We start from the raw sequence: 25,162 nt of genomic DNA on the forward strand, positions 1-25,162 counted from the left end.
TTTGTGGCATGCATTCACCAAGTATAAGTAAATAGAACCAATGAATTTGGTCTGTGGGCTTCAGATGAAAGCAAATTTTCGTTGTTTAAGAAAGTGTTTGCCTTGTATAATGTAATGCAGCAGATTTTTCACTTGGTCCCTTATGTAAAAACAGTGCACTATAAAGGATTGTTAAATAAGGATGTACAGTTCATTGAGTGAAATGCTGTATATCCTGTTAGCAGCGGAACAACAAGCAACTAGTGAGCAAATGAATTAGTTTCATTAGAGCTTCAATAAAGAAACTATGCCAAAGACATAGTCAGAAAGAAAGTTTGTTGCTAATCTTTCTACAATACGCTGATGATAATGGTGGAGATGACAGAATGAGAAGGATGTGGTTTTGAAAGATCTGTGCCACTGTATAGCAAGTTGTTAGTCCAAAGAGGGACCTAGATTAATGCAGCTGAAGTGTTCTGTACCTGCTTCCATTTGGGTGGAGCAAAGCAGTTTGGCTTTGGTATCACACATGTATCTGACTGAGATGGTCTCAGCTGGAGTTCATTTATCAAAGACGCCCAAGGTGGAGGGCTCACATGCACAAACAGGATTAATTTCCCCCAGAAATGTAACACTTGCATTCACTTACCTCAGAAATACCCAGGAAAAGCTGATTTTTCCCTTTCATCCTCTATCACGGTTAGTTAAATCTTTGTTGGAGAATGGAACACCTTGCTGCCCTCATCCTAAAATGTTTATGAGCAAAACACCTTAAGAGAGAGCCTTGAACTCTACAGCTTCAGGGTATATGGGTGGAAACACTTTTTATGACATTTTATTGCTTTGTAGGAGAGAATTTGAGAGTCCTTGGGTGGGTAAGGGAGAGAAAGAGGGAGGATGATCCAGAAGAGGTGTGGGAGGAGGCAGCTCTGTGTTCCATTCTCCATAAGTAGGGTTCATGTATTTATATGTTGCACTGTACAGGAAAGCATAAGCAGTCCTTGCAGAAGAGATGAGATTTGGCGTTTCCTGGGTGAGCTCTGTAATTGTTAGGCCACAACCTAGAAGGTAGGTTCAGTAACTTGGGGAGATTAAAGAATCACACAGCCCCAGTTGCCTTTTGATATCAGATACTAGTGAAGAAGGAGAATGGAAGAATACTGATTTTGTGTTGAATGTCATAATGCTGCAGTTCTGTTACAGAATTAGCATGCAATGAGGAACATGCATAATATTTGTTCTGTGCAATGAGTGTCAAGTTTGGAGTGTTTGTGTAAGATGCAGCATTAAAAAGAGGGTGTGCAGCATAGAATGTCATTGTTTTCTCCTTGATCTCTACAGGTTCTATTACTTCAAAACTGGTTCAGTTATTTTCCTGGATGTGATCCTTAAAGCATCATGGGTTTATTCCCAAGGGCAGAAAACCTTTCCTTTACTGAAATTTGGCAAGTCACTTTCAAAAGAATGCAATTTTTCTGAGTCTGAAAACCTGATTTATTGCTGAATCCCCACAGAGGATATAGAAAGTGTCATATGTTATACATTCTATGGTGTTTTTGTCTAGACAGAGTATTAGAGTAGGGTTGCAAAGATACTCAGGAACATCTGCAATTTTTAAATGCAAGAGGACTCTATTACTAACTACCTTCTCAGCTGCCAGTTGCTTTTCATTGCATACTTAGGTTTTTTAATAAATACAGATGTCTGTAGTTGCTTCCTACTAAACAACTTTGCCCTGTTTTCAACTACTCAGCAGGTAATTGCCCTCATTGCTTGGGTTTTGCCCAGAACCAGAATCACTGTCTACATCTGACATAGAGCCTTTGGGATTCTTGGTCAAAAATCTTAGTGTAGGAAAAGGATGAAGATGTACACAAATTGTCCTTCGCAGAGGTCTGGAAATCAGTGGGTGGGTTTCAGATTGCTGACAGCTTCCCAGAAGTCCCTGTAGGACATAACTCAGGAGAGAGCAGAACTTCTTACCATCATTGTGGTGGGTGTGCTCTTGGCCTCTTTCAATCCCCTGGTATGAACAGGACAAGACTCTGCTCAAGGTGACAATCCTCACTCTCATGTCTGATGGAAACTGCTGTGAACTGATACCATGTGGCCTGAAAGACTCCTCTCTTCTTTCCCCTTTGCTGTACCACCCATTGTCCCCAAGAAAGCTCTGACTATTTCACTTGAAGTGACCTGACCCTGACTCCTGCACCCAGATGGCTGAAATGGTCACAGTGATGACTCAGAGGAGAAAAGTATCAATGAAACATGAAGAAGTCTTGGGACTTCTGCATCAGGTCCACTCTTACTGAGCTGACAAAGTTAATGCTGAATAGGCTGTTTCCCTAAAAGAAGTTGATTTATTTCCATCAAATATTCAGTTGCCATAGACCCTCAGGTATGTTTGGATTAAACTTGTGAAACCAGTACTTCTTTGTGAGCATTGTATTACTGAGAATGGTATTTAAACTGTGCCATAAGGGACAAATTTGTGTCCAGCATCCTGCCAGACTGAGGATTTTCCATTATACTGAGGTCATCCTGCTAACCTTCACTGGCTTCAAGGGAAAATAAGCTCATTTTAAACCACAGCAGTAATTAAATCTGCATGCCTACTTGACTGATTTAATGTTTAATTAAAGCAGAAGTATTGTGGTGGGGTAGTTGAAATAAATGACTGTCAACATTTGTAACACTGACAGAATCTTTTTTTTTTCCTTGTTCTTTTTAGGTTTTAAAAATGCTTTTTAGTGTAGTATGTAGGTATGCACTGAGAAATCCTTAGAATATCTGAACTAGCATGAAATTTTTGAACCGTGTTTTCTGAGGTTCAAATAAGAACATAGAAGACTTTCCTCAGATAAAGCTGCAGAGTACAAAAAAATCATGAGTTTCACACCAAATGATTCATTGTATTTTTGTATATACATCTGTGTAACACTTGCTACCAGAATGAAGTTTCTTTGGTTAAGAAAGTGTAAGACTGGTTTACAAAAAGCTTTGCAATTTTATGTGGGTAGAAGTATTGAACTATAGTCAGTCTATGAAAATGCACAAGTGAATTCGTGTTTTGCTTCAACTTTTAAACTGGACATAGTAAACAAGTAGGGATTTTTCCTCATTGAATTGCAAATTATCTGTAAAACAGAAATCATTGCTTTTTGACACTGTACTAGTCTAGTTTGCTCAGAACCTCCTAGCTAATAATACACATGTGGCTCACAGGTTCACAGCTACTCACTGGCAGCTCTTAATCTACTGGGACAGAACAAATATTTTATTCATTTACTGGTAAGCGATCACTTGTCATAGGTCTTTGACACTTGCTGAAAGAGCTTTCTTGGCATTCTTGGGCTCTTGACTTTCAATGATTTTTCTTATTACCTTTTTAATTACTCCCCAACCACCCTGATTTTTGTTGCAACAAGATATTCAACTAATCTACAGAAATTTAAATATTTCTACAGAATTGAAAGATTGTAAGAGAAAAATTACCCATTGAGTCACTGGCTTATGGAGACTTATAGTGAAGGAGTGAGGAACAAGTGCTCTCCTAGCAAAGTTCTCTTGGGCTTTTGAAAGTCATCTATCTGATTAGAAATTTGCAAGATTTCTTGACAGATGGAAAAAAAATAAACAAGATTGAAGCTTTGAAGTTAAGATTGAAAAGGTGTTTGAAATAAAGACTTTGTTTTGTTTAAAACAATAATGAATTATTTGAGTGGGCAAAACCCACTAATATTGCCACTATTATAAGATCCTAAGGACATAGGTTTAAATGAAAATAATAGTGAAATAATAAAAATAGTGGATTGAGTTACATGGGACTATATGGTGTGGGCCCCTGCAATGTCCTCTGGTTTGCTGAGATGTGTCACTGGTCCTCTTTGAGTGCCAGTTGTGTTTTGGAAATTGCTGGGATCCCCATCCAGGGGTTCTGCATCTTCTGTCTGTTGTCACAGCATGGCATTTAGATGCTTCCTTAGTTGATAGGAAGATTTTGTGTTGTCCTTCATTAAAGGCACTCCCAAATCAATAAATCACAATTGACTGCAGAGACTACCCTAGAATATGAGGACACTGTGTGCTTCCTGGGCTAAGTCAAAACTTTTTGGGCAATTATTTTTCTAGACCAAGTCAAATCTTGGCTCTTCCCCTCTTCCCATGCCTCTTAAGGGAGGAAATGTTCATTACTTTTTCAAAATCAGTTGTAGAACTGGACATCCAAAATCAATAGTCACCCTTAAAATATTAGCACAATGCTTAAACCATAGTCAGATGAAATTCCAGGTTTGAGCTGGATCTAAGCTAACTGTGGCTGATAGCAGTCTCTGCCTCAAGGGATGATATGCTAATGCACTGCACCAGAGGCCAAGGGCCACTGGACAGGCTGAATATTCTATGGAAAGTGTAGCACTACCAAGCATATGGTACGTATGCATTAGAGCAACGCTCTCTTATTTTAAATGATAACATTTACACTACTCCCCTATGCTGTATTACTAAAAGCCATTAAAATAGCATTTTGGTTATGGCACCATCTGAGGTAAAAGCACCATGCTTTCAAGAATGACTGGTTTGAAAAATTTTAATTTTCAATTAAGCTTGAAAGGACAAAGTGCAAAATTAACTAACTTGCAATTAATTTCAGTAGTAATTATGTAAAAAATTCCAGGCATACAGAAGATGAGAAGCATGGCATAATTAGTTGTGGAGGTTTTTACTGCTGTAATTACAGTGATAAATATGTATGAGGCTGTTTGGGGAAGGGAAGCACAGCAAGCAATTGTATTTAATTAAACTTTTAGCTGGCTTAGTTATGGAGACTGCTCTTTGTTTTAATCCCTTCAAAACTGCAGTGACACTCCCAAGGCAGGATAGTTACACCCCAGTGTGTGAAAATTGCATTTTAGGTTTTATTTTTCCTAGGTAGAGGTCTCCCAGGTCATCTGTCACTTTATGAATTACAGGTAATCACTATGTTCCAATTTTACAGCTCTTGAAATTTTTGTGAAAAGCCTGATGAAAGCAAATTGCACAATTTGTTGTTTATGTATTTAAAAAGTTCAAAGAGAAGTATGTAGAATTGCACAGGTGAGCACGATGCAGAGGAACCATCAAGCACAGGTAAGAGTGACTGCTAAATAGTTTTGTTATGATCAGTCAGGCCTTCAGCATCCAGAGGTCTTTGTTTATGGAGTGCTTATCTACAGCTACAAAATCAGCTGAAAAATAAAAGCTGTTTGTAAAGGGAGCAAGGAGTCATGCAGACCAGTGTGTGTCTGTGGTTTGTTATGCATTTTTATTCAGTATTTTTTAGATACTTGATTTGTTCCACTTAGACTAGAATCCAGTGTGATTTGGTCTTTTTTTTTTTTTCTATTTTAATTTTCTTTCCTAACTTGAGTTTAAACACATTTTTAAGCTGAGACGTAGGCATATTAAATCAGCCTCCATCTTTAACGTGTGAACACTGTATATAGACAGCTTGTTAAAATACCAGAGAGTGCTGGGGAGGACAGGACTGGGTTGCTCAAGGATAATTAAGTGCACCTTAAGAGTAAAGCAATAAAGCTGCCTCCTCTTTGATAGTAAAGAAAAAGTAAATAATTCATTAAAGTCTCTGTGTGTGTGGGGAGCAGGGTATGGCTGATGGAAGCTGAGAATTCCCATTTTCTGATCCTGGCTGACAATCTTTAGCTCTGCAACTTGAAGTGAATTGTTTTATTAATTTAAATCTTGCTTTTTAGGTATGGAATAGGTTTACCTATCTTGTTGGATTACTGTAACATTTATGTGATTTGTCTTTAAATACTTAAAGGAATAGTGCTAAAAAAATACTATAGTTGGCCATTTGTATCTGTACTATAAAGGAGTAGTAGTAAATGGTTTTGTTTCTTCCTCTTTCAAATTAGCTAAACTCTTAACCTTTGTTAAGAATGATTTTTAAAATTGCAGCAGATGCTTGTGTGTGTGTAAATGGAAACATGTCTCAACTATTACAAATTATGCTCCCTAGAAGCTTTTACCCAGCCCACACAGTCCCCCAGCTTTTGTTTAAATTTAGTCATGAAGCATCATTTTACCTATTTTCTTCCTGAAAAGTGTTTCATTAAATTTGTCATGCATCTTTTCCCTTTTACCCTCGTTCACCTTTAGTTCTGATCTGTCCAATAATCTAAGAATTACTCACTGAGCTTATTTTTTATAACCAGTGGCTATTATAAATACTTCAGTCATATCTCCTCTTAATAATATTTGCTCGATACTAAATAAAGCATGCTTTTTTCTCTCTTGATATTTAAGCCCTGTTTCCCCCATTCATCATCTTTGTTTCTCAGGCTGCACTCTCCATCAACCTAATTCTGTCTTCAAGTAAGCTGGCCAAAATAGGCTGCCAGTGTTCAAACATGGTTTCATTGGGGTTTTGCAGAATCATGCCATAATGCAGTTAATATCCTTTCCCTGTGATAAGCCAGTTTTTTATTAACCTTCTTTACCACTGCTATGCATTAGCTGAAGTTTCTGTCAATAAAGGTTCATTCTCATGTGACACATTAGCTAATTCAGTGCCTTTTAAACTATGCTAAGCTGTACTAATCATTATTATTTGCCTCCAGTCTTCTTAGGCAGAACAAGAACTATAAGTATGCCACCAAAAATCTCTTCATTTGCCCTTGCATACAGTAATTATCTTGACATAGTGATTAATAATTATGATTCTTGCCTCTTAATACAAATTTTAAAATACATTTTTCTTTCTTGCATTGTACACATGCTTTTCATATCAAGAATTGCACAATTCAGTATGACTGGTTTAGTCAGTCAGCCAGGGTCAAAGGAAAAATAAATGTTTCCACAATCTCTCTGGAAACAAAAAGAAGACTACATCTTCAGCAAGAATAAAAGCTGGCACTCTCACATTCATTAGGCTGCATTTGTCAGTGCTGAATAAACAGCCTTTCATCAAGTGCAGCAATTTTCTCCGTTCTGTAATTAAAGATATTTTTTTGCTTAATTTATTTATATGAAAACTTGCTGAAGTGAGACCAAAATTTTTATAATGCATATTTCAAAAAAAAAAAAGGTTCTGGATCAAGTCCCAGGTACTGTAATATCTTGATTTACTGTCTGAAATGTTACAGTAAGTCCATTCACAGGGTAAAGGTGTCCAAGTGTCCTCTGCACTCCAAAGGAGGGGATGAGCTCCTCCTTCCATTCTGAATGCATGGTTAGCTTCTAAGGCTTACAGAATTTATTGATTTGTCAATGAAGTATGAACTCCTACTGAACTTGGGAGAATAATGGGATCATGTAACAAGTGATATAAAGCTCCTTACAAGAGGGCCACCATCCTCATTGTTGGAAGGTGGTTTTTTGTCTTTTTTCTATGTATCTGAAGACAGGTTTGGTGAAACAAACAGGTTTGTCAGCTCACCAGGAGAAATAACCCAAATTTAGGTTCTGTGAGGTGTTTTGGGTTATTTGATTGTCAGGGTGAAAGTGTTGTTATTTCTGACTGCAGGCCAGTGTATGCATTCAGAACTGTCAGAGGTCTCAGGGTATTTCCAAAGCACAGCTAGACCATTGCTAGCTCAAGGGGATCTGTTCCAGTGCTGCATTCTCCTTGCCACTTTCCAAGTTGCACCTCACACCAGAGCTACCCATGTAGGTAGAAAGTCCCTGTGGTGCCTTCCCTTTGGAGGTCAGTGGTTCAAATTCAACCTGGATTGTGCATACTTTAAATTGATAGGATTTTTTTTATATTCATCAGAAAAACTTTGAGAAACTCTCCTGAGGACTTACAGGAATAATAGTCCCTATGGAAAAACTGTTAGAGTGATCAGTGTAACTGGAAATCTAGGCATGGAGGCATGTGGTGCTACTAGTGTTTATTCACTGGCAGAGGTGACAGCTCTAATCAATTAGATGTGTGAAATAAAGCTGTGATTTCTCACATTAGTAATTTAGGACACTTCCCTGCAGTGTTTGAAAGCCCTGCACTTACATTGTTAGAGCAGGCATGGTTTTGATTCTCATTAATTTCAAACTTCTGTATTTAAACATATTAAAGGCTTCCCTGCAATGTTTTCTTCAGCCTAAACAATCCCTTCTTGGTAGATAGTGTCTATGTGGGCATCTGATAATTCATGTTGTTCTCCATCAAGTGCTGATTCACCTTTGCTCATTTTTTTAAAGTGTGATGTCCTGAGCTGGATATCTGCTTGAGCACACACCTTGCCAGAGCTAGATTCTGTTGGGGTTGTATTTTTCACTGCCAGTGAACATATTGTTCCATGCTGACACCTGACTACATGTGATCCTGACCATTTCTGCTATTTTAAAATAAGTTTTAATTTTGATCTCATCTAGCTGGGTTGATGTGCCTAACAGCAAGCTGAATAATCATTCTCTGTCATTCAGGTAATTACTGAATAGTTTCAGGAGCAGAGCCTTTTGGACTCCCCTGAAAAGCTTTCAATTTTCTAATGAGCCACAGCAGCCATAGCCTTTGAATGTTTCCCTCCCACTCCCTATTTTCAGTGTCATCTCTTCTGATCAAGTGAGATTTTTATCAGAGGATGAAAAGCAAATGTTTATCTTCTTCCTGGTGTTAATGCCTTCCAGATGCTTGTTAGTGTCCCATTTGTGTACACTAGCTTTCAAGTGCAGCTTTTTTCTTTTTCTTCTCTTTGCCTCATTTGCTTCTCTGTTCTTTCTTCCTCCCTCTCTCTTTCTCTGGCATTTGACAGTCTGAGTCTCATGATCAGGAAGGCCAAAAAGGGCAGTGCAAGAGCTGCTTTCACAGCCAATTGCTGTCTTCTCTGCTGTTGTATTTTGTTCTTTTTTTCCCTGATGTATGTATGTGCATATAATATTTAAGGAAAAATTTAGAATTTAGTTTGCAGCCAGGTACAATGTTTCTTAAGACCTTCCTGAAGGTGGAACCTGAAGACAGTAAAGCTGCTGAGGCCACTGTTTGGCAAGAGTTTCTTGAGTTTACAAAGCTTGTGCCTGAAAGGAAACATTAGTTTGTATGTCAAACAAATGTAATGCAAAATCAGGATAATTTTAAGAGGGAAAGCATCTCAGAATATAACTTCACACAGGTGTATTGTCTGTTGGAGCCAAGCACTGAGCTAATTTTGTTTTGGACTCAGTGTCTACCCACATTGCTCAGTTGTTGCAGTCTTGCTTTCCTCTCCCATCTCCTTTTGATTCCTAGAGCCAGAGGGTGGCCTGCAGGCTCTTGCTGGAGTGGATTTGCTGCTGGTTTCTTCTGTGGCATCCTGGAGGCAGTCATTGTAGGGGCATTGAGTAGGTATGAATGAATGGCTGATGGAAAGAGATTAGGTGACCTGGAAGGTATTCTCTGTCTCTGCAGATTTGTTTCTTTTTTCACTCGGGATCACAACCTGCTCATGGTTTCTAGATTGTTAGTAGCTTCTTGAACAAGTGAAACTATGTGTACTGTGTATCTGGCAACATGTCTTCTTCACAATTCTAGAAAATAAGTAGGATTGACAATATTAATATGTAAAATAGGACATGGATGTTGTACTAATACTTTTTCAAAAATCAGAGCCATTAAAATACAGTTCTTGAACGATTAGACTAAATTTATAAACTGATTATAAACTTACTCTAAAATAGATTTAAATCACATTTAAGCAGTACTTCTTGCCATGTATACCTGACTGCAGGCTCCATAAATCCTGCACTGTATTTCTTCAAGCCTTATTATCCTTCTTACGCTCCAGCTGTTCATAGCACTAATCAGCACCCAGGAAAAAGTTAATGTGCACATTCTAGCTGAGCACTGTGTGTCTCTTCTTGCCAGCCTCCAGAATAAACACTATAAAAATGCAATTCAGCTGTCCTGCACAGCATCCCACATTCAGCTTTTCCCATACATTCTGTTGAAATAACATGCATTTTTTTCAGGCATATGGATCACTCAAGATAAATTGGTAACAGTTTTGCAATGGGTGTAATTTCTTTTCACAGTTGATAGATGATAAAAACACAAGCATTTCATCTACAAATTTTCATTTTAATTAGTTTACTTTTTTTTTTATTTGTTGGTTTTTCTGCCTCCTAAGATATTCACATGATTCCAAGGAATATTAGTGGAGTATGTCATGGAAACTTGGATTCTAAACACTTAGGGAATAGGAAAGGCAAAGCCACCCACGGCCTTTGCCAAACCCGTTTTCCATCATACTTTTGGCTTAGAATTGTACTGATGACCTTTCAAAATTAATCAAGGTAGGGCATGCCTTTGCACTGGCAGGGAGCTGATACAATGTCCAGGCTCTTTCCTGGCTCTGAGCTCCAATTAACCTTTGCAGAAGACAGCACAGTGCACTTGCACATACATTTGCCTGTGATGCCAAGGTTTTTTGGTAGAAAATAGTATGCTTTAGTTAAAGAAGTGAAGATGAAGCTGATGTTACAGAACCAAAGAATCACTAGTGTTCGAAGCGACCTCTTGAATGTCTCCAGAGAGAGATGACATAATTTCCTTGGACAGCCTGTTCCTGTGCTCTGCCACCCTCAGTGTAAAGGAATTCTTTTTCATGATGAGGTGGAACTTGTATTTTAGTGTATGTCCATTACTCCTTAAATATTGGAGACTGAGTGTGCTTGGGTCTTTCTGGTTGAATTTCATAGTTCTGTTAATGTCTCCATTAAAATATTATATTGTTTTAACTTTCAAGGCTGTCCTATACTACTCACTAATGGCACACAAGAGATTACGCAGCAGCCAAAGACCCCAAACCTGGAGTTTTTATGCAGTTGGAGAATACTGTGTGAGACTGAAATATCTCTTGGGAGATTGGAGGAAGGAGCAGGCTATGCTTAGGATCAGTGGCTGTTATCTTCAACTTAGGCACCTTGTTTGAAATGGCACTAGAGCCTGGGAGGTGTGTAGTTGTCATGAGTCTCAGCAAGAGCACCAGAGCATGTTTATGCTATGAAGATAATACTGTCTTTTTTTCTTTGATGCAGATTCTTGATTTATTTTATAACTTGGTCTACCAAAGAGCCTTCTGGTGGGTGCAGTTAGAGATTTTCTTTCTGTAGAGCACGTTTAATTTAGTGCTTGGAGGGTCCAATAGTAGCACAAACCCTTAAAGCTTTCAGTGCCCCAGACTCTTCCTGAGTGGCATCTTCCTGTCCTAAAATGTTGCAAGAACTCTATAGTAACTAATTTCATGGTAGCCTTGTTAATGGTGACTCTACATTTGCAAACCAGAAAGAGGAGACTTACAGGACAAAGTTCTTCCTTTTTATGTTTTACCCCTCTTTTGGGCTGGGTTTTTGTAGTGGCTGTGATTTAATCAAAGTACACCACTATCCTATCATGTGTCCAGGAACTGCTGCATAGATCAGTGCTGGAGTAATCCTAAATTACTTCTGAGTAACACTTAATTTCCTCCTTGGGCTCCCTCCAGCTGCCAAGCCTGGACCTTTTGCTTCTGTGCTTTATGGCAGGTTTTGGCTTTGCAGGTTTTTACATTGCTGCCAAGTTAATTTTAGAACTTTGGTTGCTATGACTACTGCTAAGTATTTCTTAGTTCTCCACTTATTTGCTCAGTTTGCTGCTTTTCTTTGTGTGTGTGTGTGAAGTGCATGGAGTAATTATCCTGCCCTGCAGAAGATAAAAAAGGATGGCATGTGAGAGGTGAGGCTCTTGATCTTCAGGCTGACTCAGCTGCTCATTTAGAGCAGCTGCAAAGACTTGAAAGCACAGCTCTTGCAGCGTGTGGTCAGGATGAGGATTTAAGTCTGGGGAGGAAGGCACTGGTAATGCACCCATTCTGGTGCACTGAATGAGACATGCTGGCACTGCTTCTAATTCTGCTGACTGCTACTGTCCTTAGGTTTATCTGTGTCTTGCTAGCTAATTTATAACTATATATAGTTCCAAGTCTTACACATAGCTTTACATTCTTGGGAGCAATAACCATTGTTTTGCTCAGAGCCTCTAAAATGCATTATGCAGAGAAATTCTGTTTCATTGCTCTGAGCTGAAGTTGCTATACTAATAATAATAGCGATGTAAATATATATATATGTACAGCTAACAAGTTCTTCATATCAAGAGGTCCTGCTGTGTTTGTGCAGGCAAGGTCATGACTTTCTTTCCAGTCATCTGAAAGAATAGGTAAAGACAGAGCATCCAGTGGTATTTAAGACTTTTGACTGATACTTGAAACACTTAAGACTTTTCAGGAAAATGTAGTTCTTGTCAGTATGAAACAGCTTTGGAGAATGTCCTGGGAATGTGGGAACATCACTATCTAGTTTTCAGGTGGGGCTAGCCAGGCAGAGGTGGAGAAAATTACCTGATGGGCAACTTCAAGAGCTGGGAATAGATCCGCCCTTTGCTCCAGCTTCTTGGATGAAGGGATGTTCTGTTTGCTGTGGTTCTGGGCTGTGGGCATTTGGGACACTTGTGATTAGCAGGGAGTTAAACACAGGATAACCTTGGTGCCATTTGAAGCCACGACATCTGTGCAGGTGCCTGTTGTCTGTCTGTGAAGCCATAACTTATAGACATACCTGAAAGGAGCTTCATCCTGGTGCCTTCCCAGAAATCTTATCCATTTACCAAGTACCTGTTAAGCAAAAATGTAATCACATTGTATTCCTTTGGCCAATTCCCATAGATAAGACCTGTTTAGTATGTGTAACACTTCCATTAGTGAATCTCTATTCTGTGCCTGAAACAGAGAAAGCCATAGCAGGGCAAAAACACGCTTTGAATGCAGTTGAAAACAAATCCTTGTCTCTGGTGTCTATGGGAACTGTGAAGCTGTTCAGGAGGGGAACAGTGGTAACCTAGCAGGAGGCTTCATGAGGTCAAGGTGCTCTGTTGTCTGAGAGAGATCTTGTTTGTAACACTGAGAAGGGCAATAGGAAAAAGATAAGTCAGTTAGAAAAACATCACTTGAATAAAGAACATTCTGAGAGTTCAGTGCACAAAAATCTATGAAAGACTTGTTTTAGTGGCACATAAAATCATCAAGGATGAAAAATTTAATAAGAGTTTTGAGAGACTTAGCTGGATGCCCTAAGAACTCCAAACACAAAAAGTAAATAATGTGCAGAGGCTCTGCCTGTCTGCATTTGATTTTTGTTCTTTAACCTTCCAAGCTGCAGCTCTGCACTTTAACCAGTTGGAATTTAAATGTGTTGTTACAGTAGCATCTTTGTTGGAGATGGACCGTGACTCGTGCTCATTAAGGCTACAGATGTCTGCTCAGATTATGTATTTCAAAAGCTTTTTCTCCAATGAACTGTGAAAAGCCAGGCTTGAGCAGAGGATTGTGAAAGATAAAATAATAGCCTCTCATCCCTGTGTCTGGCAGACTTAATGCAGTTACTCTCAGATCTTTTTTTGTTGCAGTGTGATGCAATATCCTGTTTCAGCTATCCCAGTCCTTTCCCAGGTGTGCCAATACCTTCTCCCTTCCCCTCCCCTTGAGTCCTGCTGAGAGCTGTCTGTCAATCTTGGCATGCCAGCAAGGGCGTTGTGTGATTGGCGAAGTTCAAAAGGTGCCCCTCAGCCCTGGGGTCATTGGGTTATCCAAGTGTCACTTGTCCCCCCCTCCTACCTGGTTGGTGGCACACCTTTCCCTTCCCTCCCCCTTTCCCCGGGGGCTTAAAAGACACGGGACCATGCGGTTGGGATTCTGTTGGAGCTGTTACCAAGATTCAGAGATCTGTGACCTTGGAATAAAACTCTGGATTAAACCCTCCGGCAGAATCCATCTCCTTTTCTCCTTCACCATCGCCTAAAGCCTTTCCACCAGAGGTAAAACTGAGTTCCTGCTTGCCTGGACTTGTTCCAAGTGCCAGCTGCAACATCCAGCCAGCCAAAGGTGTCTCTGAGGTGAAAACACCACAGTTGCCACCTCTGGCCAAGCAGCAAGGGCCAGACGAGCCCAGGCACATTCCACCCGGTAATAGTGGGATCGTATTCCAATATTTTGGCGCCCAACACTGGGCTGCAGCCCCAATTTGTTCACAGTCAAAAATAGACCTCTAAGCACAACCTGCTATGTTTTCTTTATCAGTATTTTCCTAAATTGTTCACAAGGCTTTTTACATTCCAAAAATCTCTAATCTGTGAATTTGGCATTTTCCAGATACTGGGGTTTAATAGGCATAAATGGCATTGATAAACTGTTTATATGTGGCATGATAGAAAATGGATCTTCTTAAGGGGAAAAGAAAAGGCACGAAATAGTAAATGCTCCATGAATTTAGATGAAATTTGTTTGCCCACTCACTCTTTTTCATGCATTTGCGCTTAGTAGCAGAGCAGACAGAGCTTTTTAAATCTACCTGGATAATGCCTGCTTCTCCTGGGAGACGATAACTGAATTACCAAGAAATTCAGTTAAATGACTTCTGTGATGTGTAAACATTTGCTGCAAGTTACTAGAGCAGAGCTAAAGAGTCATGGATTTTGTTTCCTTAAGTAGTCGTGCATGTCCTACAGACAGTTTTCAGGTGCTCTTTTTATCTCACCTTCTTCCTTTTACAGCAAGTGCCAAATGGATAGGTTCATCAGGCAGTCTCAGCTCAGTACCTCTCATTCCCTTCCAAACCTGTGAATATTCACCAGGCTATACAAAAAAACCAGAATGTTATAAAGGAATTTTAAAAAGTTACATATTTCAACATGATCAGGTACATAGGAAGACAAAGCAAAAACTTGATGCAAAAGTCTCCTGTATGCAAAACTGTATGCATAGTTCTCTACTATGTTTTGCTTTAGCTGGGCCATAGAGCAATTTTCTTGTCAAACGTTACTTTGGAAGACCATTAAGGGCAGTTCACCTTTCTAGAACTGCAAGCCAAGCAGTGTTGATAGGCTCAGGTAATGTTACTTTCATCTTTTGCAGGCTTGGATTTACTGGCCTTGCTAGAAAAGAGAGATTAGGTACAGGTTGGCCTTTGTGGAATAAATTATATCACGGCAAAGGTGAAGTGCCAACGGACTTCACTTGTGAGTCTGGATTGCTAAGGGACCTTAAGGTTATGTCTTCCTGGCCCAGAAAACCCACTAATAAGGTGAGAGTAATGTTGTTTTTGTGGTGAAAAAAGATGTAGTTTCAATGGTAGCTGAAGCTTCCTGGGTAGAACTCCATCTCAGGTACAGTGCATTCCTGGACAGGTATAAAGACTATGCATGTCTAGGGAGCTGGATCCTTTGTGTGGGGAGGGTGTCTCTATGCAAATCCTCAACTCTGCCTGGGGTGCAAGAAAGAGCACTTGACAAATGAACCAAATTCTTTCCTCTTCACAGCATATATCTGTACTCCTCTGTGCTGTTCATGTTGGACACACATGGGCTAGAATTAGCTGAACTGATGGAGATGCTAATTCTAGTCCCAAATGCAATATTGCTGCATTGGCTGGTTCAAAGGTTGCTCCAGACAGCACTTTCAAAAGAGCACCCTAATAGCTCTGCTTCTGGTTCAGAGACCTCTACACAGATCTGTAGTCATGCCCTTAGATTGCTCTGGGTTTCAGAAAGACAATGAATTAAATGGGAATACAAGAAACAGATCTAAACACCGAAAAAGGAATAGTTACTGGTAAATAAATGTTTCATTAGCCACAGTAATCCCAAATCTCCAAAACAGTGTGTTAGCTGCAAAGTTATCCCAAATCTCTGCAAAATATGTCTGTGGTTGTTGTATGAAAGGACTGTAAAATCAGATAAGAGACGTTTTGTTTCACACTGTTCTGAAGCTGGTCATCAGATCCCATCTGACTTTTGACAAAGCAGTTTTTCTTCAGCAGTCTAGTTAACTTGTTTGGATTTATAGAACTGATTCTCGTAGGACCTAGAAGATGTTATCCTAAACAGGTGGATAACTTTAAAAGCTTGGGAAAAAAAGTTGATGGATAATTCACTTCTCATTTTTCTCCTCTTTTTAGTAAGATGGAGATTATACAGAGAAGAGACTGTGCTGCTGCAGAATGACCCCATGGTAACTAATTAGGTCTCATCAGGTCTGCAAAGGCATCCTATTTTCAGCCTTATGCCAATGTACTGTAACCAGTGGGCCAAGTTGCGTGAGAGTCTTATGGTATTTTACTGGGATCTCATAATTGATTTACCTTCCTTGCACTTGCTGCAGGTAGTAGTATTCATCCATGAATGAATGAAGTCAGTCCTTGCAGAACTTCTTGATGCTTGCATAAAATGATCTGCTTGTCATTATATTCCCTGCACTGGCCCTTGTCTGCGATGCGTGACACGAATTCATTTCTCAGCTGTTGAATTTAGGGAGTGTATTAAAGGAGCCAGAGTAATATGTGATGAGCTGTAATTAAAATTACTAATGCATGTCAATTCCTTTCCTTCCTTCTGTTCTCATTTACATTCCTCATGCAGACTTGGTTCACTTTGCTGAGTGAGCCAGAGACCAAATGTTGACTGGAAACAGTGATTTCTGCTTTCTCTAGCACAGTTGCACAGGGAAATAAGGTTAGCAAAGATCCTCCCTGAGGTGTTACGCTAAGTATCAGGAAAAGTCTGGCTTGCATCTGTCCTGCAAAGCTTTGGTCTGTGGTTGTAGTGGCATCATCAGTGGAACAGCTCTATCTGAGTGGTACTTTTCATAGTTGGTAGCAGGATCAGTAGTCACAGAACGGCTTGGGTGGAATGAACCATAAAGACCTTATTGTTCCAGCCCCCCTGCTGGGAGCAGGGAAGCCTTTCACTAGACCAGGTTGTTCAGAGCCCCATCCAGCCTGGCCTTGAGCACTTCTAGCGATGGGGCATCCACAGCTTCTCTGAGCAACCTGTTCCAGTGCCTCACTACTCTCATAATGAAGAAATCATGTTTTCTTGGTTCTGTTACAGTCTTTTTTTCCCATCTCATCTCTTCTTATGAAAGTATGCTTTAAAATGGAGATGTTTAAAGGATTAGCCATTTTATGTTGTATTGTTTTACTGACAAATGCAGAAGCTGTTTTTAGTGATGCTGGAAATTGTGGTTTGGTGTTTAACCGTGGAAGTGAACTACCAAAATCAAATATTGAGAGAGATACCTAAAGCATCTTGGATGAAAACAATGGATGCTTGAGTATAGATCTTCCATTATGCTGGGCACAGTGTATATTTCATTATCTGTTGTTAGAGAAATATGTTTGTGGTTCTGTTGCTATTCTGAATGACTGAAAAGCAGTTTTGCTTGATAAGGAAAAGAGAGGAAAATCACATGCCAAGACTTAACTGTGCCAGCCTTTTGCAGCAGGAAATTATGAATTTGGATGGATCATCCACAATTGTGTGGATTTGAGGTTCTGTTTGTTTAGTTTGGTTTGGTTTTTACTCAGCCTCATATTTTTCTTGAGGTAGATGAATGTCAGAATAGCCTGTTTGAGGCTATAAGGAATTACAGGCTGCACTGAAAGAGAAATTCCTGCCCAAAAATACATTGCTCAATGACTGCATGACTTTGTGGGTGTGGGGCTTAAATGGTGTCAGGGGAATGTAAGGTAAAAAAAAAAAGCAAAACATGTTGTGCCTTCTATATGTCTGATTCTAGTGAGCTTTGCCAGGTGCAGCTGAAGTATTGTGGTTATGGCTTGGAACTGGGTATCTCACCTCTGGAAACTAAAGCTGTGACTGTTAGGTATGGGTGGGGGAGATACTCCCATGATAATGCTCATGCTTCCTACTACAGTGTGTATCTCAGCTTGTCTCTCCCTAGTAGTTTACATGCTGGCACTACTGTGGGTGAGGATGGACTGAGGGATACTTTACCATCTCCAATTTGCATGCATGTGCTTTTAATGAGCTCATTTGTCACAATCTGAAGGAAAAGGGAAAAGCTTTCTTTGTCACGCAGCGTGTTAGCAGAAAACATAACGTAGGACAAAATCAATTTTATATTGAAACCAATCTCAGGCTTCCTTTTCCTTTTGTCTTGCAGAAGCAGGGAGCGGCCAGGATTACGTGACCTCTGAAAATCAGCTGCTCTACTACCCGAGCATTACCTACGCCATCATTGGCAGCTCTGTCATTTTCGTGCTCGTGGTGGCCTTCCTGGCCTTGGTGCTGCACCACCAGCGCAAGCGCAACAATCTGATGACGCTGCCAGTGCACCGCCTGCAGCACCCGGTGCTGCTGTCCCGCCTGGTGGTCCTCGACCACCCGCACCACTGCAGCGTCACCTACAATGTCAACAACGGCATCCAGTACATGGCCAGCCAGCCCTACCCCAGGCCATTGGAGCTGGACTCCCCACCATCCTACTCTGAGGCTGTGCTCGACCAAAGGTACGTACAGGAGCTGGTTGTGGCCTCCCCAAAGCATCCCTCTGCTGGTTGCAGCTCTGGTAACCTGTGCTACTGCTCCCCACTTACTGCTGCTGTTGACAGAAGTCCAGTGCTGTGCTTCTGTCACCTGCACAGGGTCAAGTTTCAGTAATCTGAGCTCATTCTGTGTATGAAAACTTCATGGTCGTCAGGTCTGTTTACTGTTACTGGTATTAAAAGGGATTTGAGGGAAACTCAAGTCTCTTAGCACATATTGGTAGTAAGATTTTAAGAATGGCAGGAGAATGTATCACTTGTCTAGTAGGGATAACCTGTGCCAGTCTGGAATCAAAATGTGAAAACTGAATTTGAAGTTTCACCAAAAAAAAACATCAGGTAAGTTATAGGTCATAGAACTGACAAAATACAGCCCTGTTCATTTATGATAACAATATAAAGGTGAGAGCGTTCTTCAATTCTTTTATAAAGAACTGTATCATTCTTCTACTTTGCACTGTTTTACCTTTTACCAAGAGAAGAAAAAAAACAGAACTCTGGAATGGAAAGGACTCTTCCTAATTTAAATAGCTGAAAGTGCTTTGAAGTTTGGTGTGGGTGTGGCTTGTATGTGATGCTTTTGTAGTTATGTAGTTATGACACTGGTTTTATTTGTAGATAATTAACCTTCATTTTAACCTCTGTCTGTAAAGTCTTTCCAAACAAAACTTGCAAGCAGGCATCCCCTGTATCTAAAAAGGATATGGTACAAACTTCAACAATTCAGATTGTTCACTATCACCCTGTTGGTATTTACAGTACAAACTGTGGGATATAAGAATAATTGTAAATTCCTATTCTCTACCGCTTTTAGCTGCAGGTCCCTTGTCTTAATGTTGACTTTCATAATAATGATATATTTTCATTATTAAGGACAACTAAATGAGCATGTGTCCAGATTGTAATCATTTCTCACCTGAGCTGATAAAGCCATCAGCAGTTTTGGAGCTAATTGCTCCCAGTGCCTGTTACCAATCTGCTCAACTCTTACTTGCTTGCTATCAGAACAGTCTTCCTGAATGCAGTGTTCATCTTGCCTGTGCCTACTTAACAATTGTTCTGCGTGTGATCTCATGACAGCCAAAGTGATTGGTCAGTGTGGAGAATTCAGTTTATTTATTTGTAGACTGTAAGCCATGAATCTCTCTCACTTAGTGGAAGTTTCCTTGGAGCTTTCTTCTGCTTGCATCATCATATATAGGTATAAATCCACCACTTAATGTAACTTCTTTTAGTGTTTTCTCTGGAGTAAATGTTAAACAGAAAAGTTTTTTACCTCTTGTACAGCTGTCTTTGGGCCAGCTTTGTTGGAAGTTCACAGCCATCTAACTCAGCGTGTGGATTGTTAAATTGGTTGGTTGTGATTACTATATTGCACCTTGGCCAGAAAACTTGCTTCCCAGTGGTGGTGTGGATATTTTGAAATTACCTGAATAATGGGAGCAGGTCTGAGATCTCTTGATATGTGTCATAACTGAAAAGCTGAGAAATGCTGTTTGTTTTTTTCATCATTGGAGTACTGCGTACAATCTTCTGTCCCACTGTTTTCAGTAACTTCTTACTCTGTTGTGTGTCTTACAGCAGACCACCTTGGTTTGACCTTCCTCCACCACCTTACTGTTCTGAATCTGAATCCCCTAATCAGGCAGACCTTCCTCCTTACCGCTCTCGGTCGGGAAGCTTGGCCAGCGCAGACAGCCGCGTGGCAGAAAGCCCTGTGGGCACATCCGACAGCTGGACGAGAGATTTCCATGGCAGCATGGATGGGCACAGAACTCTGCTGGAGAGGACAGTAGATCAGAGTGATCCTCTGGTCAGCCACACTGCTGAAAGAGAAGTGTAACTTTTCCAGTAGTTGGGATGGCCAGAAGGCATTTACTGTGTCTGGGTTAATCTGCTGTGGCTAATAGGTTTCAGGGGGACGTGTGCCTGAATGATGACTTGTTCTGAGTTCACACTGAGTTAATATTTGAATTCAGCATTTTGGGCTCATCGAAGGCAGAGCAAGGAGAGCTGAACGTAGAGTCGCATCATCTCTCCACAGTATTTCTGTGAGCAAGTTCTGGTTCAGAAAACTAAGAGAAACATCAGTGCTTTGTCAAAAGAACTGATGTGGTGTATTTATTGGACTGCTTACTGTATATGAATGTATATATGTGTGTGTATAATATTTACAGAAGTTGCACAGGATAACTGTGCCAGAAGGACTCTTGTTTTCAGACTGCCTTCCATCCTCTCAATGTGGGAGCTGTTTCTTCTTACTGTCTGGTGCCAACTGGTGGTCACTGGAGCACATGAGAGGCCCTCATGCTGCTTCGAGGTCTGGTGCCCAATGCCAGTCTCCTAACAGTGCCCAAACTGCAGAAAATCTCCTATTGACCCATCTCTGCGTGGCCTGGAACGTTCTCACTGTGAAGGAGGTTTAAGCTTGTGAGGATGCAGCAACTCTAAGTCAGGTTTTTTTTCCCCAGATGCCAGTATCTAGGCCAAATTTGCATGGGTTGTCTCAGCAACACCACAAAGCTTGGCTTATCTGTCAAATGTCAAGGCTGAGTACAGAGGCACTGAAGCATCTCAAAACAACAGGGCAGGGCTTCTTTTCCTGTGTGGCATAACATTACTCCATATATTCCCTTTAAAAATTCCCCACAACTGAACAACAAAACAAACCCCCAAATTGTTCCAGCAAAAGCTTCAACACTGAAACTGCTTTGAGGCAAACACCCAGGACAGAAAGCTTTATTGTAGCTTGCTACATTAGTAGTTTGCTATATTTGTAAAATACCTGAAAGCAGGTCATGCAGTGAAAGGTGTGGGCTTGGCATCTCATCTACAACATGTGTGTGAACAGACGTCGATACCTACCTGTGTGTAGGTATGTACAGAGTGTATCACTTGGGTTTAGTTCTGCTAGACCACAAGAACTCTGATGTCAAAGTTTTGGTTTTGATAAGCTCATTGGTTTTCACAGGGTTTGCATTTTTCACATTTATTTGGTTGAAATTGTAGCTTCTGCAGCAGAACTATTTATGTCTGTTCTCTCATAAGTCTTGTAATGGTCTCCTGTCAAATGTGTTTCAGTGCACCTTGGTGAATCACCATGTGAAAGCACCTCTGAGGTTAAAGGTATTTAGAGAGGCAAAAGGGAAGAAGCTGTGAATTTAAATGCCACTGCTGTGCTGTACTTACAGAACACAGTGCAGTGTCTTCCTCTTGTCTGGAGGGAAATTTGCCTTGAAAAATTATTTGTGTTTGTTTATCCCACATTTCCCACTCTTTCTATGTAAAAAAGAATAGTCATTAAACAGACTTTGCTTTTTAAAGGAAGTGAAGGAAGCTAACTGCCCACACCTTCTGCTTTCTTCCTCCCCATCTTTGTAAGGTAGATTCTTTTGCCCAAAGGTTACATGCTCAGAACCCAAGAATTTGAAGTGTAGGTGAGGCAACAACTCAAGTTCAGTCTCAGTTCTTACAAATAGACCTGATTTTTCAGGGAGGGAGTTAGGGTGTTGCTTATTGGGTTGGTGTTTTTTTGTTTTTTTTGTTTTTCATTTCCAGCTTTGGAGTCTGTTGCCACAGATTCCAAATATGCAAGAGGCAGGGACCAGATAGATTTACAAACACAGGTCATTCCAGGACTGAGGACATGGCGGAGAGTCCTGGAGAATTCTAATGCTGATGGGCTAGGCTGGCTTTGGAAGCAGATTAAGGGCAGCTTTCATTACAGGCTTAGGCAGCCTGTGGTGAAGTGCATTGGTGAAGATGCTCCCAGGTCCTTGCAAAGTAATGTATAAGAGTGGCTCAGATTTCATCTTTGCTGAGAACTCAAGCAATGTAAATCTGCTGTCCTGCACAAAGCAGGATTTAGCTTTATTACTGACTGACCAAGGCCATAGGCAGACTGCTGTCATTGCACAGAGCAGACAGCTATTCTTTATTTTACAGGTAGATAAGACTCAAGTATATGAATGAATTAATAGTACAGATGGGTGCAGGGACATCTCCTGTGATCACTGGACCCTGCTGTCCCTCTTGCCTTTCAATGAGGTTCTGCTTGGCCTCTGTAAGAGAGCTGTGTTATGCTGTATTAACCTTAATGGTTTTCTGTTATAGTTTTATAAACTTCATATTTGCCTTGAAAACACACCCACACCATTGAAGAGTTTGCAGTAGTTTCATTGTAATTAGGTATCTTTTTTATTTTAAAGTTGCCTAAAGCTGTATTAGTGAAACTAAATCTTTGTGTCCACTACCCCTCAAACAAGCCTTCCACAGGGGATTGCATTTCACCATGTGTATTCTAAGACTCCAGAGGGTGTGCAGCCCAAATACTGTGTGCCTATGGCATTTGAAAAATGTTGCCTCACATTGCTAAGAAGTAGGAAAAGAGTGAATATAGCCTGTTTCTTCTGTCTTGTGTCACTCACTGTCATATATGTACATATATATAGTAAAAAAAAAAGATACTCTTTCAGGATGTATATATTCATGTAATTTTTGCATTAAGATAATCCATTTGGACTTTACCAAAAAAGAAGAAAAAATGTTCTTAATGGTGTGATGTTTTCCCTTCCAGCTAAGGGTGTATTTATCTTTGTATAGGAATTGTCTAGTTTTTGAGAACACAACTTAAAAGGAGATTGTGCCTTTCTGTTTGAATGTTGATTGGAAAAGCTGTTACATGCATTTCTGGGTGTTATGTGTCATTGTCTAGAGATCCAGAAAGAGCAACAAGTCTTGTCTTCCTCTTCCTTATGGGGACCGCTGAACTTTAAGGACTACAGCAATTGAGTGTTTTGTTCAAAAAACGTGTGCTAAAACTTGGGGTGGCTTATCTTACTCCAGTTTTCTGGTTTGTAGAACAGGTTTGCTAGGCTGTTTTCTTTGAAATTGCTGAAATCACACAGAAATTGTTTATGGTGTATCACTTCTAGTATGTTAATACAGCATTACGGTGCATTATTCAGTGGGATCTTTGGGAAATGTGCTGATGAAATTAAATATTTCATTGAAAATCCTGCAGCTTGTAGGGCTGAAGTTAAATGTTCATCCAATACCATGTGGTAGGGTTTCTTTTCAGTAGCAGGCAAAATTGGAATTGATCATCCTATTGTTTGCAATTGTTCTTAACCTTTTAGTTTGATGTTAGTCATCCAAGAGCTTTCCTTTCTACTGAATATTTAGACAAATGGATGTTATTTCAAAGACTTATTCTTACAAAAGTAAATTCAATTAAACTTCTCTTCAAGAGCCAAATTCTGTTTCCACATCTGTACTGAATGGTGACCATTGGATTGAGTAGTTCTCAGTGCAACTATTAATATATTTAAACAAAAGAGTTTGAAGAATTGATTACTTGAAGTAAATGAAGGCATGTTGGAAAGGTCATTTAAATACAAACAAATAAATAAAATTCAGGAGCTTCAACTGTAACCTCTGCTGAAATCAGAGTGCTGTGTATTTAAAATGAAGCCATTAGTGATTCTGCTTGATAGTAATCTGAAGTTCCTTGTAAGGTGAATTGCCATTTGCCTCTCTGGTATTGGAAATGGAAAACTGGCACTGATGCTTTTAAAAGAGAGCCTGTGAATAATTTTCTTGGCTCTTGTCTGCAGTGACATATACAAAAACACTGACTGCATTGCAATTTTTAAATAACTGCATTCCTTCTTCCTCTACTTTTAAGCCAAATCAGTTTTATTTACACGACTTCGCTTTGATACAGCTAATAGGGCCCTTGTGATAGATTTAGAAACTGAGTGGAGGAAAAGAGATGACTCTCACTTTAATTAATGCTGCAGCTTGTTAATCTTGTGCTCTTTCCTTTTAGACATCATAGCAAAGACAAATGGTTTTAGTAGATAAGGAAAACTATTAACGATGAAAAGGATGGAAGGACACTGATTCTGATTTTTAATGAATATTTAAAATTGTATAAATGAAGAAAAAAATTAATGCTGTGTTTTTCATGTGGTGATCAAATGACAAATACTGTTTTTAACTGTTGCTTATTGGAAGCTACTTTGCCTATAATGCCTGGAACTAAAATTGTAAAACAAGGGCTTTTCTTGCAGTTCTTAGTAGATCTGCAGTATTTTTTTTGTTAACACAAGGTTATATTACACCCATGGACTAAAATATGGACTGCAGGAAGAATTTCAATACTGTGCTGGATTCTGCCTGAATGTATCCCAGTACAGGACTGTGGCCTTCAATTGTCTTTTTTTTTTCTTTGAGGGGTTTTGTCAACTTGAAATTGAGATGTTACTTAAATGCTTTAAAAGAGGTTGTGTGTTGAGAGCCAGCCTTGTCTTAAACTTTTGTAAACTGGAAATCTTCAAAATGTATTCTGTATTCCTGAATAAAATTGGTGTTTTAATACTGTTCACAAGTGGGCATGTCCCCTGTCTCATAAAGTCTCAGTTGTTCTGGTTTTATAGCCTCCTACATGAGGCTTCTTACAATTTCTTTTACATTCCATGTTAAGTTTTGTTAACTCTTTGTGGGTTTTAAATATATTTTTAAAATGAAATTATATTGGAAATCACATGTACCTGTGTGTATAAAAATCTAGTGATCCATAGTTATACCAATGAAAATTTCTTAATATTATAATTTCTCATTTTGCAGTCCTGTTTGTGCTATCAAAGACGAGGTGTCAGAACCAGTTTTGTCTGCTTTGTTACAAAGCTCTGGAGGCTGCAGCAGAGGTTGTGCTCTGAGCTGGCTGCTGTGTATGGATTTACCAGCAGAGCTCAGGGGCTGCCAGCATCGGCCTCTACCTCCCCCTTTCTGCCTGCCACTTCCCACCAGTCGTGTTCCTAGCACAATG

At 39.8% G+C, this 25,162-nt stretch overlaps 1 protein-coding gene across 5 annotated transcripts in view; it reads left to right on the forward strand.

The window, feature by feature from the left end:
• Window positions 1-24,721, forward strand: part of LDLRAD3 (low density lipoprotein receptor class A domain containing 3) — a 107,949-nt gene extending 83,228 nt beyond the window's left edge. For 3 of the 5 annotated variants that reach the window (XM_077179984.1, XM_054635673.2, XM_077179988.1), the window contains exons 5-6: window positions 17,949-18,294; window positions 19,912-24,721. In XM_077179984.1, coding sequence (XP_077036099.1) covers window positions 17,949-18,294; window positions 19,912-20,173 — 608 coding nt within the window. In that variant the 3' untranslated portion in view covers window positions 20,174-24,721. The remainder of the gene's footprint in view (window positions 1-17,948; window positions 18,295-19,911) is intronic. The other 2 variants (XM_077179985.1, XM_077179986.1) reach the window with 1 other exon arrangement.
• The last annotated feature ends 441 nt before the right edge of the window (window positions 24,722-25,162 follow it).

Source organism: Agelaius phoeniceus, chromosome 6 (assembly GCF_051311805.1).
Source record: "Agelaius phoeniceus isolate bAgePho1 chromosome 6, bAgePho1.hap1, whole genome shotgun sequence".
Lineage (NCBI taxonomy): Eukaryota > Metazoa > Chordata > Aves > Passeriformes > Icteridae > Agelaius > Agelaius phoeniceus.